At 28.1% G+C, this 16,019-nt stretch overlaps 1 protein-coding gene and 1 pseudogene across 1 annotated transcript in view; both read left to right on the top strand.

Annotated features, from left to right (window-relative positions):
* The window catches only part of LOC115238071, a 17,797-nt gene extending 7,360 nt beyond the window's left edge, over positions 1-10,437 (top strand). The window contains exons 7-26 of the mRNA XM_029811598.1: positions 462-655; positions 1,277-1,476; positions 1,981-2,205; positions 2,350-2,456; positions 2,535-2,662; positions 3,596-3,599; positions 3,845-4,000; positions 4,067-4,204; positions 4,278-4,413; positions 4,628-4,681; positions 4,784-5,041; positions 5,152-5,253; positions 5,373-5,600; positions 5,668-5,844; positions 6,018-6,050; positions 6,574-6,628; positions 6,715-6,895; positions 7,134-7,266; positions 8,317-8,979; positions 9,901-10,437. Coding sequence (XP_029667458.1) covers positions 462-655; positions 1,277-1,476; positions 1,981-2,205; positions 2,350-2,456; positions 2,535-2,662; positions 3,596-3,599; positions 3,845-4,000; positions 4,067-4,204; positions 4,278-4,413; positions 4,628-4,681; positions 4,784-5,041; positions 5,152-5,253; positions 5,373-5,600; positions 5,668-5,844; positions 6,018-6,050; positions 6,574-6,628; positions 6,715-6,895; positions 7,134-7,266; positions 8,317-8,979; positions 9,901-10,335 — 3,607 coding nt within the window. The 3' untranslated portion in view covers positions 10,336-10,437. The remainder of the gene's footprint in view (positions 1-461; positions 656-1,276; positions 1,477-1,980; positions 2,206-2,349; positions 2,457-2,534; positions 2,663-3,595; positions 3,600-3,844; positions 4,001-4,066; positions 4,205-4,277; positions 4,414-4,627; positions 4,682-4,783; positions 5,042-5,151; positions 5,254-5,372; positions 5,601-5,667; positions 5,845-6,017; positions 6,051-6,573; positions 6,629-6,714; positions 6,896-7,133; positions 7,267-8,316; positions 8,980-9,900) is intronic.
* A 1,868-nt stretch (positions 10,438-12,305) lies between these two features.
* LOC115238038 overlaps positions 12,306-16,019 on the top strand; it is a 7,592-nt pseudogene continuing 3,878 nt past the window's right edge.

Genomic DNA, 16,019 nt, shown 5'->3' with positions numbered 1-16,019 from the left:
GGGGGGGGTGTATGCAGTGGTAAGGTTGGAGCTCTCCCTCGCCCACGCATTTATATGTAAATATGTAAATAAATAAATCTGCTAATAAGAGTAAATTATATTAAATGTATATAGTGTCTAAAAAACGTGTAATCTGTGAAATTTATTATTTTGGTGTATGCAGTGGTAAGGTTGGAGCTCTCCCTCGCCCACGCATTTGATTTACTATATGTAAATATATAAATCTGCTAATAAGAGTAAATTATATTAAATGTATATAGTGTCTGAAAAACGTGTAATCTGTGAAACTTTTTTGTTTATTATTTTTCAATAAACAACGAGCAATGGCTAAAATTTTTTAGTGGTTACTCAGGATGGTGACCTTGACAACATATATGTCAAGGCCAAGATATGATTCGATTTGGGTCCTATTCTAAATATTTACCCCTAATTTTATCATTGATTTTTCAAATTTCATATAGCTATGCCTGGTACGCGAAGCAAGATTTGGAAAGATTACTAGAGATACGTAAACATGTAAACATCTTACCCCTTGGTAGTGGTGCGATAGCAGGTAATCCTTTCGCCATTGATCGTCAATTTTTGGCTATGGAACTTGGTTTCGACGAAATTACCGAAAATAGCATGCATACTGTTGGAGATCGAGATTTTGTCGGTATGTTTTATAAATATATCTCTGTAACATGTGTACATATATATGCATATATACATAGAGCAAGTCGGCTAACTATAGAAACAATAAATATTTCTGATTCTATTGAATAAAAAAATGTTTAGTTATATGACTCTCAAATGCAAATACGTCACAAAAATATAAACAAATATTATTCTCTTCGAATCATTCCAAAGTTATCCATATATTTGCCAATTTTTTCACTTAGTTTGTTAATTAATATTAAAAATCTACTTTTTTCTTATATAATAAAATTCTCTTATGAAAGAAGATCAACATTTATTGTTCAATTTTTTGATTTTCGATATTATTTATCTCTTTTTGTAATCCAGTTTTAAATTAAAGTTCTAGCAAAGTAAAAAATATGTTTAAAATTAACTAAAAAACGTAATGTTAATATTTAATTTTTTGTCTGAAATTTAGTTTACAGAAAACTTCTTCGTTTTAATTAATTATAACTTAAAAGTAATGCCTCGACAATCTTATGAAAGAAAAATAGATTTGAAGTGACCAAAAATGCAAATTTTGAATATAAAATTAATAAAATACTTCCTTTATATTGCACCTATAGTGTGTAAACATTTTTTAATTTGATCTTTTAAGCTGAATTTCTATTTTGGTCGTCATTATCATCGATGCATCTAAGTCGCTTTTGCGAGGATTTGATCATCTACAGTACCCAGGAATTTAATTTTATCCAATTTTCTGATAAATATTCCACTGGTAGTAGTCTGATGCCCCAGAAGCGTAATCCGGATTGCATGGAATTAATACGTGGAAAAACTGGCACTATATTCGGAAAGGTTTGTTTAAATAGATTTAAAACCATTGGCTCCATTTATGGCAGCTACGTTTGTATATTTTACTTAAGTTTAAGCCAGTGTTTGGTGATTTAAAATTTGCGTAAAATAGTAAATTTTTCTTTAAGTTATAAAATAACTGCATAAATTAAATTCCGTGTTATTATGTTACAGTTCTACAAACACATTTTTTCAAATTAAATAATAATTAATGTTTTGCACTATTTATTTATGTCTATTAATTCTAATTATGTCTATATATATTATATTCTAATTCTAACTATGTCTATATAATTTGAAACATAATTCTCGAAAAAGAACTTTTATTTTACATAGTTTATAGCAAAAATATTAGTACCATTAATCTTCAAATTTCACAAGAAAAATATAACAGCATATATTATACATCATTTTTATCTATATTCTAAAATCTCTTACAGATAAAAAATTTCAAAATAAGTTTTGAAAGATGTATCATTCTCTCTTGTAAAATTGTCTTAATTTTAGTGCATTGGCTTTATGGTAACACTGAAAGGAATTCCATCAACATACAACAAAGATCTTCAGGAAGACAAAGAATCGCTATTTTATACATACGATACGTTATATCAGATGTTCCATATCGCCGAAAAAGCATTGGCCACACTGAAAGTAAACAGCAAGAATTGTAAAAAGGCTTTAACATCCGACATGCTTGCAACTGACATGGCATATTATCTTGTTAAAAAAGGCGTAAGCATTTTGTTTTTCTTTCTATCTTTAAAAAATTTGATTTTACTTGATAATTTTTAAGGCAATTGCTTTACTAACTTAATTTCTTTAAATTTTAACTAAATGTTAATTGAAATATCTCTTAATATTTGCGTAAATACGCAGATATCGTTTAGAGAAAGTCATCATCTGGCTGGGAAAGCTGTCGCTCTGGCTGAATCAAAAGGAATACCATTGTTAGAGCTATCTGTGCAACAATTGAAAACGATAAGGTATATAATCAAAATCTTTAATAGAGATGAAGTAGTTGCATTCGAAGAGAATTCTAAAAGAAAGATTAACTATTTTAGCGAGGCGTTCGAAGAAAATATATCGTGCATTTGGGACTTCAATTCCAGCGTAGATCAATATAAAATTGCTGGTGGAACTAGTTTCGAAGCAGTACAGCAACAGATTAATAGCTTGCGATGTTGGCTGCGTAACTATTCATTTAAAGAATAATAATTATATCTGAGATTAGTTATATGCTATGTTTCTAAGTTAATACGCATATATCTCTTAATATTAATTATATTGTTAATAAAATTTCTAAAATTGTATCTATCGTAATAATACACTGTTATATATTTTCTTTTATAATTCCTTTTATAATTTCCACAAAATGCCAATAGCATGCCAGCAGTATGACAGTATATACCCAGACAGCACGTAATTATAATATAATATAATATATAATTGCGCAAATACTTCAATAATAATTTATTATTGCTGTCCGTAATGTAGAATGTACTAGAATAGCAAAATGCGCAGTTAATAAAACATTAATGAATCCATAATATTTCTCCATAATTTTAATCCACAATTTATGTATTTAGCACGGACATGCACCAACCGGCCGTTTTACCATGGCACCGAAAAGTGAATCTGGCCATGTAGTTCCGCTGGCTCTAAAATGGATCTAGTTGACGCTACTGTAGTAGCTAGAAAAAGTGTCTTATGAAAAATGGCGGCGTGACCTCTCTCAGCTTTCAGGCTTCTCTCTGGCAATAGTTTGACAGACACAATAGAAATGGGTCCCAAGTGCATTTCTTCGTGACGTATGTTTATTCCGATTCAATCTGAGATTTCAGTAAAACGCGTGATAAAGGTACATAGCTATCCACATTCACAGATTTCATTTCGGCTAGTGATTTATTACCGCTTCCTAATTTGAGGAAAGCAAGGAAGGACGAAATTCGCAAGTGTGACGGCTAGTGAGAGCGACTGACATGAGTGTCGACGACATGTGACTACAACATTTTTAAGATTATATACGAATACATCACTATCATGCAATACGATGACGTATAAACATCAAAATCATACGAAGTACTTATTTTTTTTCAACTATTATCATGGGATCTCGATTGAGGCAAGTCTTCTTTATCATTTCTCCTTTGTATAAAACCACCGATTTTTTTAAGCAAAATGCAATGAAAGCATATCGCCCTTATGTTACACTCGGATAGCTTCACAGAATGTTTCCGTTTTGATTAATAGAATATATTTTCTATTTTTTATATACATGTATCAGTGTGAATATAATCATAATAACTGCAAAGTTTACAGTTGTACTTTACTTGAATTATATAAATATTACTTTGTATAATATTTTTTTCAGAGAAAATGTCAAGCAATTGTTCGAATGCTTCTGCGAGATAGCTGCACCAGTAGCAGAGAAGCCAGCTTGGATACTTCAAAAATATCCTACTACCTTTTCAGATGAAGAGATACTTAAATCTGTCCCCAAATTTACATATCCTTGTGAATTTGAAAAGTATGTTGAGATATCAAATGCAGCATACATTTAATTACATTTTTTTATTATATGTTATTATTTCAGTTTGTTGGTGCAACATTTTTCATTTGTTCTCACTAGTATAGATTCAAAATGGACTTTCGGCTTTTGCCGTCACGATCCCAAAACAGAAACAGCTTTAGTGATTTTGAGTGCACTTCCATGGCATGAAACATTTTACAAGTTAGTAAAAATATATTAATTAAATGCTCAAATGTATTAAGAATCAAAATATTAAACTGTATTTACATCATAGGTTATTGAATCATATTGCATCTTTGACCAGCAATGCCAGTGGGGAGGATTTATGGAAGTTTCTTGAAAATATATATACCTGTGGAGTCCCAATCCCAGGAAATTCAATATCTATCTCTTTACCAAATTCTACAGCAGTAAATTAATTGTCTCAGAATATATATAATATATATAAGAATAATATAAGAAATAAAATTATAAAATCTGAGTGCGCACGCGAGAATTTTATATATATTTGCATGCGTGCATGCGTGTTTTTCTTGCATATATAAATCGCTTTTTAATATTTTTTTATTAAATTATTTTTTATATACACTTTTCGATATATTTAAAACATTTCAATCTTTTCAGAGTTTTATTTGTCAAAGTCCAAAACAGTTTCAACTGCCTAGCATTCCAGAAAACGTAAGTAATAATATTTGGATTTGTCAAAATAATTTATAAATTTTATTTACGGTATAAAATTATTATCGAGTATTTCCCTAAATAGCGATTTTACTATTTCAGAGAAATTTGACCGAATATTATAGTGCTGTTGATTCGTATAATATGATGATAATATTTGCATCTATGTTATACGAACGCCGTATTATTTTCATTTCAAAACGTTTATCAAGATTAAGTGCTTGTGTACAAGCATGCAATGCTTTAATTTATCCAATGATTTGGCAACATATATATATCCCCGTTCTGCCTTTGTCATTAATAGATTATTTATTAGCGCCTATGCCATTTCTTATTGGGGTGCCCACACCAACACTTCAGGTATTTATAACAAAAATTTTTTTTCTATAAAATATGTTGTTATTGTCTATATATGTGTGTGGGTGTGCATGTCTATATGTAATACAATTATTTTATAATATTTTTTGCAGAAAGTACCCAAAAGTGATTTAGGAGAAGTTGTTATTTTAGATGCTGATAATAATACAATTGAGTCACCGTTTCAAGATCTGGAGTCTTTACCACAAGATGTAGTGCGTAGAATATATATTGCTATGACAATATACATTGTATATATATATGTCACTATAGCATAATAAGATAATGTATACATCTTAAATAATGAAATAAAAAATGTATATATGTATTGCAGGTGACAAATTTGAAGAAAGCATTACGTAATAGATCAACTCTTCTCGGAGATGGCGTGTCAAGAGCATTTTTACGCGCTTTAGTACAGTTAACTGCTGGTTATAGAGAAGCATTAACTTTACAACAGGGTGAACGTATTACATTCAATCAAAATGCCTTTGTTGAAAGTAGACCATCCTCCATGCAACCCTTTTTACGAAAAATGTTGGAATTACAAATCTTTCAACAAGTAAGTCTTTTATATACTGCATAATTATAGCTATTTGATACTATATAAATATTCTGGGTATTTCCAGTTTATAGAAGAAAGATTGAACATGCTTAATTCAGGACTTGGTTTCTCAGATGAGTTTGAAATGGAAGCCTGCAGTTATTCGGCCAAATCGAGTAGTAAATTTATGCAACAGTACAGAGAATGGACTTATACTATGCGAAAGGAAAGCTCAGCATTTTTCCGTAGTGTGAAAGACAAGGCATGTAAAGAATAGCATTTTAAATAGTTTAAATAGTTTAAATTTCAATTAATTAGTATTATATAGCTTATATCCCTAGAACTAATCTTTCATATCTAATATATTTTTTACATATCCTTTTATTATAAAAAAAAGAATACTTACAAAGAATACTTTCTTCTTTTATCTTACAGGCCAATCCAGCAGTAAAGTATGCTGTTAAATCACGCGTATATGTATATATATATATATATATATATTTACATGTACTCTCTCCTTAGCATGTTTGAACATTATAACTTTTCATCAGGCTTGAAAAGTAACGCATTATTTGCAACGCCGTTACCGTTATTTTTTTCGATAACTTTAACGGTAACGGTAACATATAAATACATGAATCTACTAAAAGCATATTCTATTAAGAGTATATGGTGTCTGAAATGACATGCAATTTGTAAAATTTCTTTGTCTATAACTTTTTAATAAAGCGGCCTTGACAACATATATCAAGGTCAAAACAATTTTACTTGTCTGTTCTACTCTAAACATTTACCGGAAATTGCAACGACATTACTATTTTAATAATGATAACGATAACGAGTTACTTTTCAAAGAAAGGAACGGTAATGAATTATTTTTATAAAGTAACTTTCCCAATCTTACTTTCTGTATCACATTTTCTATCTATTATAATATAATAGTTAATACCAAAATAGAAAAAAAGAGAATTATAAAAATTAATATCAACAGGTGAAAGATAAAGGGAAAGATATGAAAACGGCGTATAAAGGACTAAAATGGAAAGGTGTGCTTCTTTATGATATTAATAGTTTTTATTATCACTTCATGTTAAATATTGGATATTGACTGATAAATTATTTATGTGGACAGGGCGACCTAATAGAAGTGAAACAAATATGAGATTTCATCAACCACGATCAGCTCCTAGCTCACCTACTTTAGATAGAAGATCTATTGGATTTACATCTCCACCAAAATCTCCAAACGGAGTATCAGCAACAACTAGTTACAGAAAAGAATTGCGTTTGCGGAATACTAATTTTGATGCAAGGTACATATAATTATTTATATATATATATATATATATATATATATATATATATGTGAATTTTATTTTGATATGTACAATAATGTACTTTTAACTCGATAATGAATGAGTCAAATAGATAGATAATGATCTTTTTTACTGATAATAGATTACACTGTTGAAATTTGTCAGTTTTCTCGCGGAACATCGTACATATGTATAGCACGCGCACAGTACACATACATATGCATATGTATTGCAGTAAGAAGCAGTACTCATCTTTAAACCCCAGTTCTCCCGAAGAATCAGACTCTCCACCAGAGCGCATAAACATAGACCTTATGCACGAACTTCAAGATGTGATATTTCCAAAGATACCATCAGTGGATAGGACGGTAAGTCTTATATTATATAGTTTATTTTATTATTTATAGTTTATTAGTATATTTATACAGTATTTATACATTATTTATAGTACTTATACACTATTATTTTTTATGATTTACAGAAAGAGAGTATATTATTATTAGTTGTCAATTAAAATAAATATATATTCTCATAAATGATGAGATGGAACTATTATATCTTTATTTTTAATAATTGTACATATATATATAATTTTCTGCAAGTTTATCATGTATTAATCTTATAAATTTCTGTTGCTTTTTGTCAATCGTTTATTGTCCTTAAAGTCTTTATGTAATGGAATCTGTGTTTCAAATTCTATATTATATAAAAGATGAAATAATTATGTGCAGAGCATGTTTTCCTGAATTACATGTAATGCATTATTAAATGTATGCATAGAAACGTGTCTAGTTTATAAAAAAATATTTTGCATGTGCTTGTATTTAAATCATCTTCATACACCTAAATTTTCCATCGACAGTACTTTTTAGCATTCTTAAAATTTTTAAATCATTTTATAGCTTTTTTTAAAAATATATTGATTGTTTTTTTAAATATTCATCTAAATTGGTAAAGTACTTGAAGAAAAGTTAGATGTTATTACTAATATGTAAAATAAATATATAGAAAATAATATATATATAATATATATAATTTTAATAATATTTCTATATTTTTTCATCTACAGAGTGTGTCTGATCAGAAACAGAATATCTAATTATTTCTTTACTTCTGAAAATATGGAAAAATATTTTAAACATAATTTAAATGATTTTGAAGGGCGAACATGAGGGAAGGAAAATTTTTCAAAGACTTTTCTTAGAGTTTTCAAAATTACTTTTTAATAATAAATAATAATATAATGAATAAGAAAGACTTATGATTATTACATGCATATGTCATATATTAAAGATCGGTATGTGTATATTGCTACTCTAATGTATCGATAGAATTTATTGTTAGATATTTCATAGTTCGTATTAGTTAATTTCTTATAAAAAAGAAAAGTAAAAATTCATATCATGCATCACTTTCAGTTGAAACCAGTACGCAGTTTAGACAACTTGAGACCTGCATGGAGTGGGCATTTACGGCACAGTCCTTCACCTAATACTATCATTACAAATCCATTCGAAGTTTCCTCGAAAAAGCCAATTTTAACTTCTTCCCCTTATCCTCTTCCATTAGATACTTCGTTTAATCAATCAAAAATGTTTACTTCTAATTTACTAACTTCAAAGACAAACAGAACTGTAAAAGAAGTGGATAAAACATCACTTTTATCTATGTCATCTGCATCATATAATCAAAACACAGAACCAAATCGATTTTTACATGAATTAAATATACATAATGATTTAATAAAACCTGTTGTTGACTTATCATTATGTGTTCATGAAAAAAAGAATCCCAAGACAGAAGACAATTTTTCTTCAAACAATAAAAAGTTAGATTGTGAAGATATTTTTGCAAATGCTAATTCAATACCAAATACGAGGGAATCTTTTGATAGATCTTACAAAACGTCAAACTTTCTTCATGAAGTAAATGAAGACGATCCTTTTGATACGAGTAAAGTATTAATGCCTATCTATTTGCAAACTGCACCACTTTTTAAATCCAGAATTCCCTCAATGCCCGCTCCATTTCATCCATTATCACATCCATTCAATACTACATCCTGCTCTGCACATGTTAAGGTAAACATAACATTGTCCATTATTTTTTATATCTACGAAATATTTCGATCGATTTTCATATAATTGATCCGTAAAGTATGTGCAAGTATAATATACTTAGAATGTTCTAGATTTACCGATATATCTTCCAGTCACTAGAATGAGCAAATATTAGAAAAGATTAAAAAGAATATTTGTTATTTCAATATTGAGACATCAATAATTATAGGTTTGGATTTATTATAGTAAATCCAAAGACTTTGGCGAATTTAATTTACGAGGATATAACTAAATAACAAAATTTTTTCTTTAGCAAGAAAATTTAAAATTAATTATCAAGCATTTTAAGAAGCTGCAAAAATAAATTCGGTAAATCTATCTTTGTAAACTTTGCTTCTTATTTATTTCCACTGTTATGTTGTCCATGTTCTCAACTTTTGGATGTAGTAAATATTGTTGTATTTTATGTATGAGTGTATGGAATGAAATTGTCAAATAATAATGTCCGATAATTAGATGCATATACCAAATGTGTTTCAATATTAAACATCTTAACTTAAAATATTAATTTTTAGGACCTCAAAATAAGGTAAATCTGTACAAAAACTTGCACAAAGCACGAATTATCTTAATCTTTATATATATTATGGGAGGTTCATATATAATGTTTAAATATCAATATTTCTTGAACAAACGTTTGCGCGGGCATACCTCTAGAGGAACTTTATTACTTATTTTGGAATTCTAAATTCATATTTTAAGTTGGAACTTTTAATCCTGAAACACTATGTATAAGTGGAATTTACACATATTCATATAAAACATTATCATTAAATGAGAAACAACAACATTTTTATACTGGAAGTTAGAATTTAAGTTATTCTCACATATTGCTTCAATTAATTGATTAAAATTTAATTATCAGTATGTATTTTTTTACAGGATTCTCCTGATGTCCCTGATTTAATACGCTTAGATTCAACGAATAGTAATGACGATTTTGATCCACTTCTATCTAAGGTTTCCGAGCTTTCAAGCACAAAACAGATGAGTCAATCGTTACATTTACCCGAAATGAATGAAGGTCTTAGTAACCCTTTATATCCTTATTTTTTTCAACAATCATCGCATAAAAACAATGACAAGCCAAAGGCCTCCGATAATGTAGGTGATATGGATTTATTACAAGCATATGGTATAGATTTTAGTAAATTTAACTTAACCAATAGTGATAATCCATCTATAAAGAATACAGCTGTGTGTAATCGAAGTGTACCAGACAACAATATTAATAATGTTGATACGACGGACACATTCAGTTTAACACTAAACGCATCTGCTATTAAATCACCAAATAATTGGACAAAGTTTGAGTAAATATTAGTGCAATTAATTTCACATATATATGCATATATATCATAATTGTAAATATGTCATTAGTACTGTTTTTGTTATGCATTAAAATATCTCTACCATCAATTATCTGCATTAATACTCTATTTATTAATACTATATTTTTTAGTTATTTCATTCTTGTCATACTTTATTTATGAATTAATTCTTAATTTGTGAATATAACTTTAAACAAAAAAAANTTAAAAAAAAAAAAAAAAAAAAACCGGAAAGCATAATTATAATCTCTTTTTATGTTCTTTTTACTATTAAATAGATCAATAAATAAGTTCCTTACTATTAAGTAACCCAATAAATAAATTATATATCTATATTAAGTTGTAGAATTTATAAAATTTTCTATTTTATATGTATATACTTTAATTTCTCCTATCTTAAAAATTATGCAAAAACTATGAACAAAAACTTGATATGGTATAATAATTACATTATTACATAATTTCTATGTAACTATATTTTACATTACTTGAGCCATGTAGTTCTTCATAAATTAATGTAGAAAGTTGTGTGATTTTCTACAACTACATTATTTAATTTAGTTATAATCTATAACTTCTACAATTTATTACATTCCTCGTAAAAATATTCGTAAAATATTCTACAAACAGTAATCTACAAATATTTGTAGAAACTTGTAAAAATTTGTAAATATATTTTTTACAATTCACTACAACTTTTATTACAACTTACCACGAATTTCTATTTCCAAAAAATTGTGATTTCTTGTTGAAAATTTTAATTTTTTGTTAAAATACGTAAATTGTTATAAAATTATTTCCATAAGGCCATGCTCACAATAGAAAAAATATTAGGAATAGGAATAAAATATTAAATATCAGGAGGAACAATTTGGAATTATATTTTACATTACTTGAGCCATGTAGTTCTTCATAAATTAATGTAGAAAGTTGTGTGATTTTCTACAACTACATTATTTAATTTAGTTATAATCTATAACTTCTACAATTTATTACATTCCTCGTAAAAATATTCGTAAAATATTCTACAAACAGTAATCTACAAATATTTGTAGAAACTTGTAAAAATTTGTAAATATATTTTTTACAATTCACTACAACTTTTATTACAACTTACCACGAATTTCTATTTCCAAAAAATTGTGATTTCTTGTTGAAAATTTTAATTTTTTGTTAAAATACGTAAATTGTTATAAAATTATTTCCATAAGGCCATGCTCACAATAGAAAAAATATTAGGAATAGGAATAAAATATTAAATATCAGGAGGAGCAATTTGGAATTATTTTACTTCAAACAAGGGAACGGGATGGATTAACGCATAATGAAATAAAAAAATAAAAATTAGAAATAATTAATCCATTCCGTTTCCTTGTTTGAAGTAAAATAATTCCAAATTGCTCTTCCTGATATTTAATATTTTATTCCTATTCCTAATATTCTCTCTATTGTGCGCAGGGCCTTAAAGATCGGGAGTACATAAGGGAATAAACTAATCAGATTTCTTAGTTCACATCCCTATTTCTCGTTCTGCGTATTTTGATTGGTTTATTCCCTTAAGCCCGTATCAGACTACGCATTGAAGATTGAGATTCAAGATTCAAGATTGAAATTTGACCAATCAGGATAAAGAAATTTTAGTCCCTTTTGTTCTGATTAGTCAAATTTTAATCTTCAATCTTCAATTTGAGGCCGCGATCGGAAACACCCATATGCACACGAGTGTCGTTCTATCTTTGTTCTTTATTAAAAGTTGAACAAAGACAAAACGACGCGCGTGTGCACGCAGGTGATGTTTCCGAACGCAGCCCTAAGTGTCGGTCTACAATAGTGATTTAAGCTCTAAGCCTTAAGAAATTGACCAATCACGATCAAGTATGAGGAGAATACTCGACTGTGATTAGTCAATTTCTTAAGGCTTAGAGCTTAAATCACTATTGTAGACCGGCACTCACACTTTTGTGGTTAGTTTTGCAATCTTTGAATGTTTCATCAGCCAATTTGTCCAAAGAAACTCTCTGGCCTGATTTGAATATAAGACAGGAAATAGACAGATGTTGAGCTTTTTTTGTTGAAAAAAAGAAAATGGTTAATATGAAAAACGATGAGACTGCGGACGTGGTTGCGGAAAATGGTTCTCAAAAAACAGCAAAGCAATTGCAAAAGGAAGCCAAGAAATTGGCAAAGTTGGAAAAATTTAAACAAAAGCTGGAGAAAAAGGAAAGTGAAAAACCGACAAAGGTGAAAGAAAAGCAAGATGTAAGTATATGCTCTAATATATGTTGAATTCTCTAACTCTAATAATATAGAAAATATGTATATAATTTGGTATTTCAATTATCCATATGGCTCTTAACCATTCATTAGACAGCTTTCGTAAATCTGATTTAATTACTATAATTAGCTATGTTTTTCATGTCTTGAATTATTTAGTTATATCACAATTTATGAATATTATATATATAATACACATATTATATATATAATACAATGTTTAATAACAATAAGTATCACTAAGAGATCCAAAAGAAGCATTTCAAAAGGTCTGTTCGGTTTGCTCGCATTCCCTAGAATTTTCTGCACTTGAAATGAGATAAATATATATTTTGGTGTTGAAGAAAGAGAAAGCGAATAATTTGAGTTTAGAAAGTATATACAAAACGAACAAGCCTAAGGTTGATTAGGTTTATAATACAAATGGAAAATATAATTGTATATTTGTATATGCTTAGTAACTAACTTATTAATTTAATATATTTTAGAAAAATGATAAGAAAAAAGAGACTGCATCAATCTATACTATTAATATACCACCTGGGGAGAAGAAAGATGTTTTGTGTCCAATGCCAGATATGTATAGTCCGCAATATGTAGAAGCTGCATGGTATGCTTGGTGGGAGAAAGAAGGCTTTTTTAAACCAGAATATGGAGTATGTAAATATAGGGAATATCAAAAAAAAATTATTTAGATTTATATAAATACATATAAGATATATTAAAACATATTTATTTATTAAAATATCTATCTACTTTAGAGAAAAGATATATTCAAAGAAAATATGAAAGAAAAATTTGTAATGATAATACCACCACCTAATGTAACTGGCTTTTTACATCTTGGACATGCTCTAACTAATGCTGTGGAAGACTCTATTACTAGATGGTAGATATTATATAAGTTCTTTTGAAATATAATTTTTGAGATTTTTTTAATATAAATAGAATATTAAAATTGCTGCATTTATTTAGGAATCGTATGAAAGGCCGTATGACACTTTGGAATCCAGGTTGTGATCATGCGGGTATTGCTACTCAAGTAGTTGTAGAGAAAAAACTTTGGAAAGAAGAAAAGAAAACTCGTCATGATATTGGTAGAGAAGAATTTATCAAGAAAATATGGCAATGGAAACATGAGTAAGCATAAAATTAAACAAAATATTATATAATCTTTTTGTAGAATTATAAAAAAAAGTGTACATGTTTTAATATAATAGCATCTAATCTCATGATATCCATTTGAAATATTTTTCAGAAAGGGCGACAGAATTTATTCACAATTAAGGAAGATAGGTGGTTCTTTTGATTGGAGCCGTGCATGTTTTACAATGGATCCTAAATTATGTAAAGCTGTAACAGAAGCGTTTGTGCGCTTGCATGATGAAGGCATTATTTATCGCAGCAATCGTTTAGTTAATTGGTCATGTGCTTTAAAAAGTGCAATATCAGATATTGAAGTGAGTGCTACATTTAGATATTCTTTTAATACATTTATCTATACAATACTATCTATATAATACATTTTCTGCTTTTTTATTTATATTTAAAAATCAATATAGGAACTTATTAAAAATATTTCTTATTAAAAATAGGTTGATAAGATGGAATTAACTGGTCGAACTCTGTTATCGATACCTGGCTATGAAAAGAAAATAGAATTTGGTGTTTTAATATTTTTCGTTTATCAGCTCTTTGATTCAAAAGACAAAATAATTGTAGCAACTACTCGTATTGAAACTATGCTAGGAGATACCGCTATTGCCGTGCATCCAAACGATAGTAGATATGTACGATATATAGGAAAATATGTGCTACATCCATTTTGTGATAGACGCATACCCATTATAGCAGATGAATTTGTTGACATAAACTTTGGCACTGGTAAACATGTAGCTTAATAAGTTCGATGAAAATGTCACAAGTGGAACGATTGTGAAAGTAAGCTGTATCTAATCAAATTATTCTTCTTTTAGGCGCTGTAAAGATTACACCAGCTCATGATCCAAATGATTATGAAGTAGGGAAAAGGCACAATCTACCATTCATAAATATTTTTGATGATGATGGAAATATTGCTGCAAACTGTGGAAAGTTTACGGTATCATATTTTTCTTCATTGAAGTACAATCGGCAAGGAGATAATTTTTCATAAAACAATAAGTTAAAAATATCGAATAAAAGTTTTTTTTTATACGAGACTGTTTTTGAGGGGGGGGGGGGAAAAAATAATTTAAAAAATTTTACAATTGATATATTTGACACTTTTTGAATAATTTTTCTAACAATCTTGTTATACGTGTTATATATAATGTAATCAAGTTATATTGTAAATTCAATTATACATATATTATACATTCCCTTTTATATATATTATAATTTATTTATATATTGAATTTATCTTTACAATTATCAAAATATACATAAAAAGGTACAACATTCTCCTCATTGAAACGAAAAATATTCTTGATATTTTACATATACCTTTATAAGTGTATAATTTAAATTTAAATTTCTTTTATACTCTAAATGAAACTTTATAATTTTTTATTTGTTTATTAATTGCCATAGACCAGATTAATTTGACAACATATGATACAAAATCGTTAAAGATTAAATTAAATTTAAAAAACCGTAAATATGTTATTAATTTTTAAATTTTTTAAATTAAGCTTTTAGTAAACAATGCTCCATATACAAAAATTTTATTTTGCATTTTTAATTTATTTTCGCACAAAAAATTACTTTTTTCTCGGTTTGCGATTTGGACGCGTTCGTGTATTATATAACAGAAATTTTCTTTTGAAATTTTATTATGTGCATAACGAAATAAATGTATATAAGGTAAATAAATCTTAATTACAGGGAATGAAAAGATTCGAAGCCAGGGTGGCTATCATTAAAGAATTGACAGAAAGAAATCTCTTGATTAGTATAAAAGATAACCCAATGGTAATACCCATATGCAGTCGATCGAAAGATGTCGTTGAGCCCCTTGTGAAACCACAATGGTAAGTAACAATACATTGTACACTATAGTTAACAACTTTTAGAAATATTTAATATTTTTCTCATTTAGGTATGTCAAGTGCAATGAAATGGCTGCTCAGGCTAAGGAAGCGGTAAACACAGGTGCCTTGAAAATAATTCCAGAGCAGTTTAAAAAAACATGGTATATTTGGATGGATGGTATTCGAGATTGGTGTATTTCGCGTCAGCTTTGGTGGGGTCATCGTATTCCTGCTTATGCAATTAAATGTATTAATTCTCACATGGATAAAAACGAGGTAATTTTTAAGAAATAACTCGGGTATTGCGAGTGGCTTTAAAATTTGCATGTATCAAGTTTTTTAACCATATGTAGATATAATTATAGTAGGTATATATATATATATA

This window comes from Formica exsecta, unplaced genomic scaffold (assembly GCF_003651465.1).
Source record: "Formica exsecta isolate Colony F162 unplaced genomic scaffold, ASM365146v1 scaffold32, whole genome shotgun sequence".
Lineage (NCBI taxonomy): Eukaryota > Metazoa > Arthropoda > Insecta > Hymenoptera > Formicidae > Formica > Formica exsecta.
Note: the sequence above shows the minus strand (reverse complement) of the source record. Positions and strands in the feature narration are given on the sequence as shown.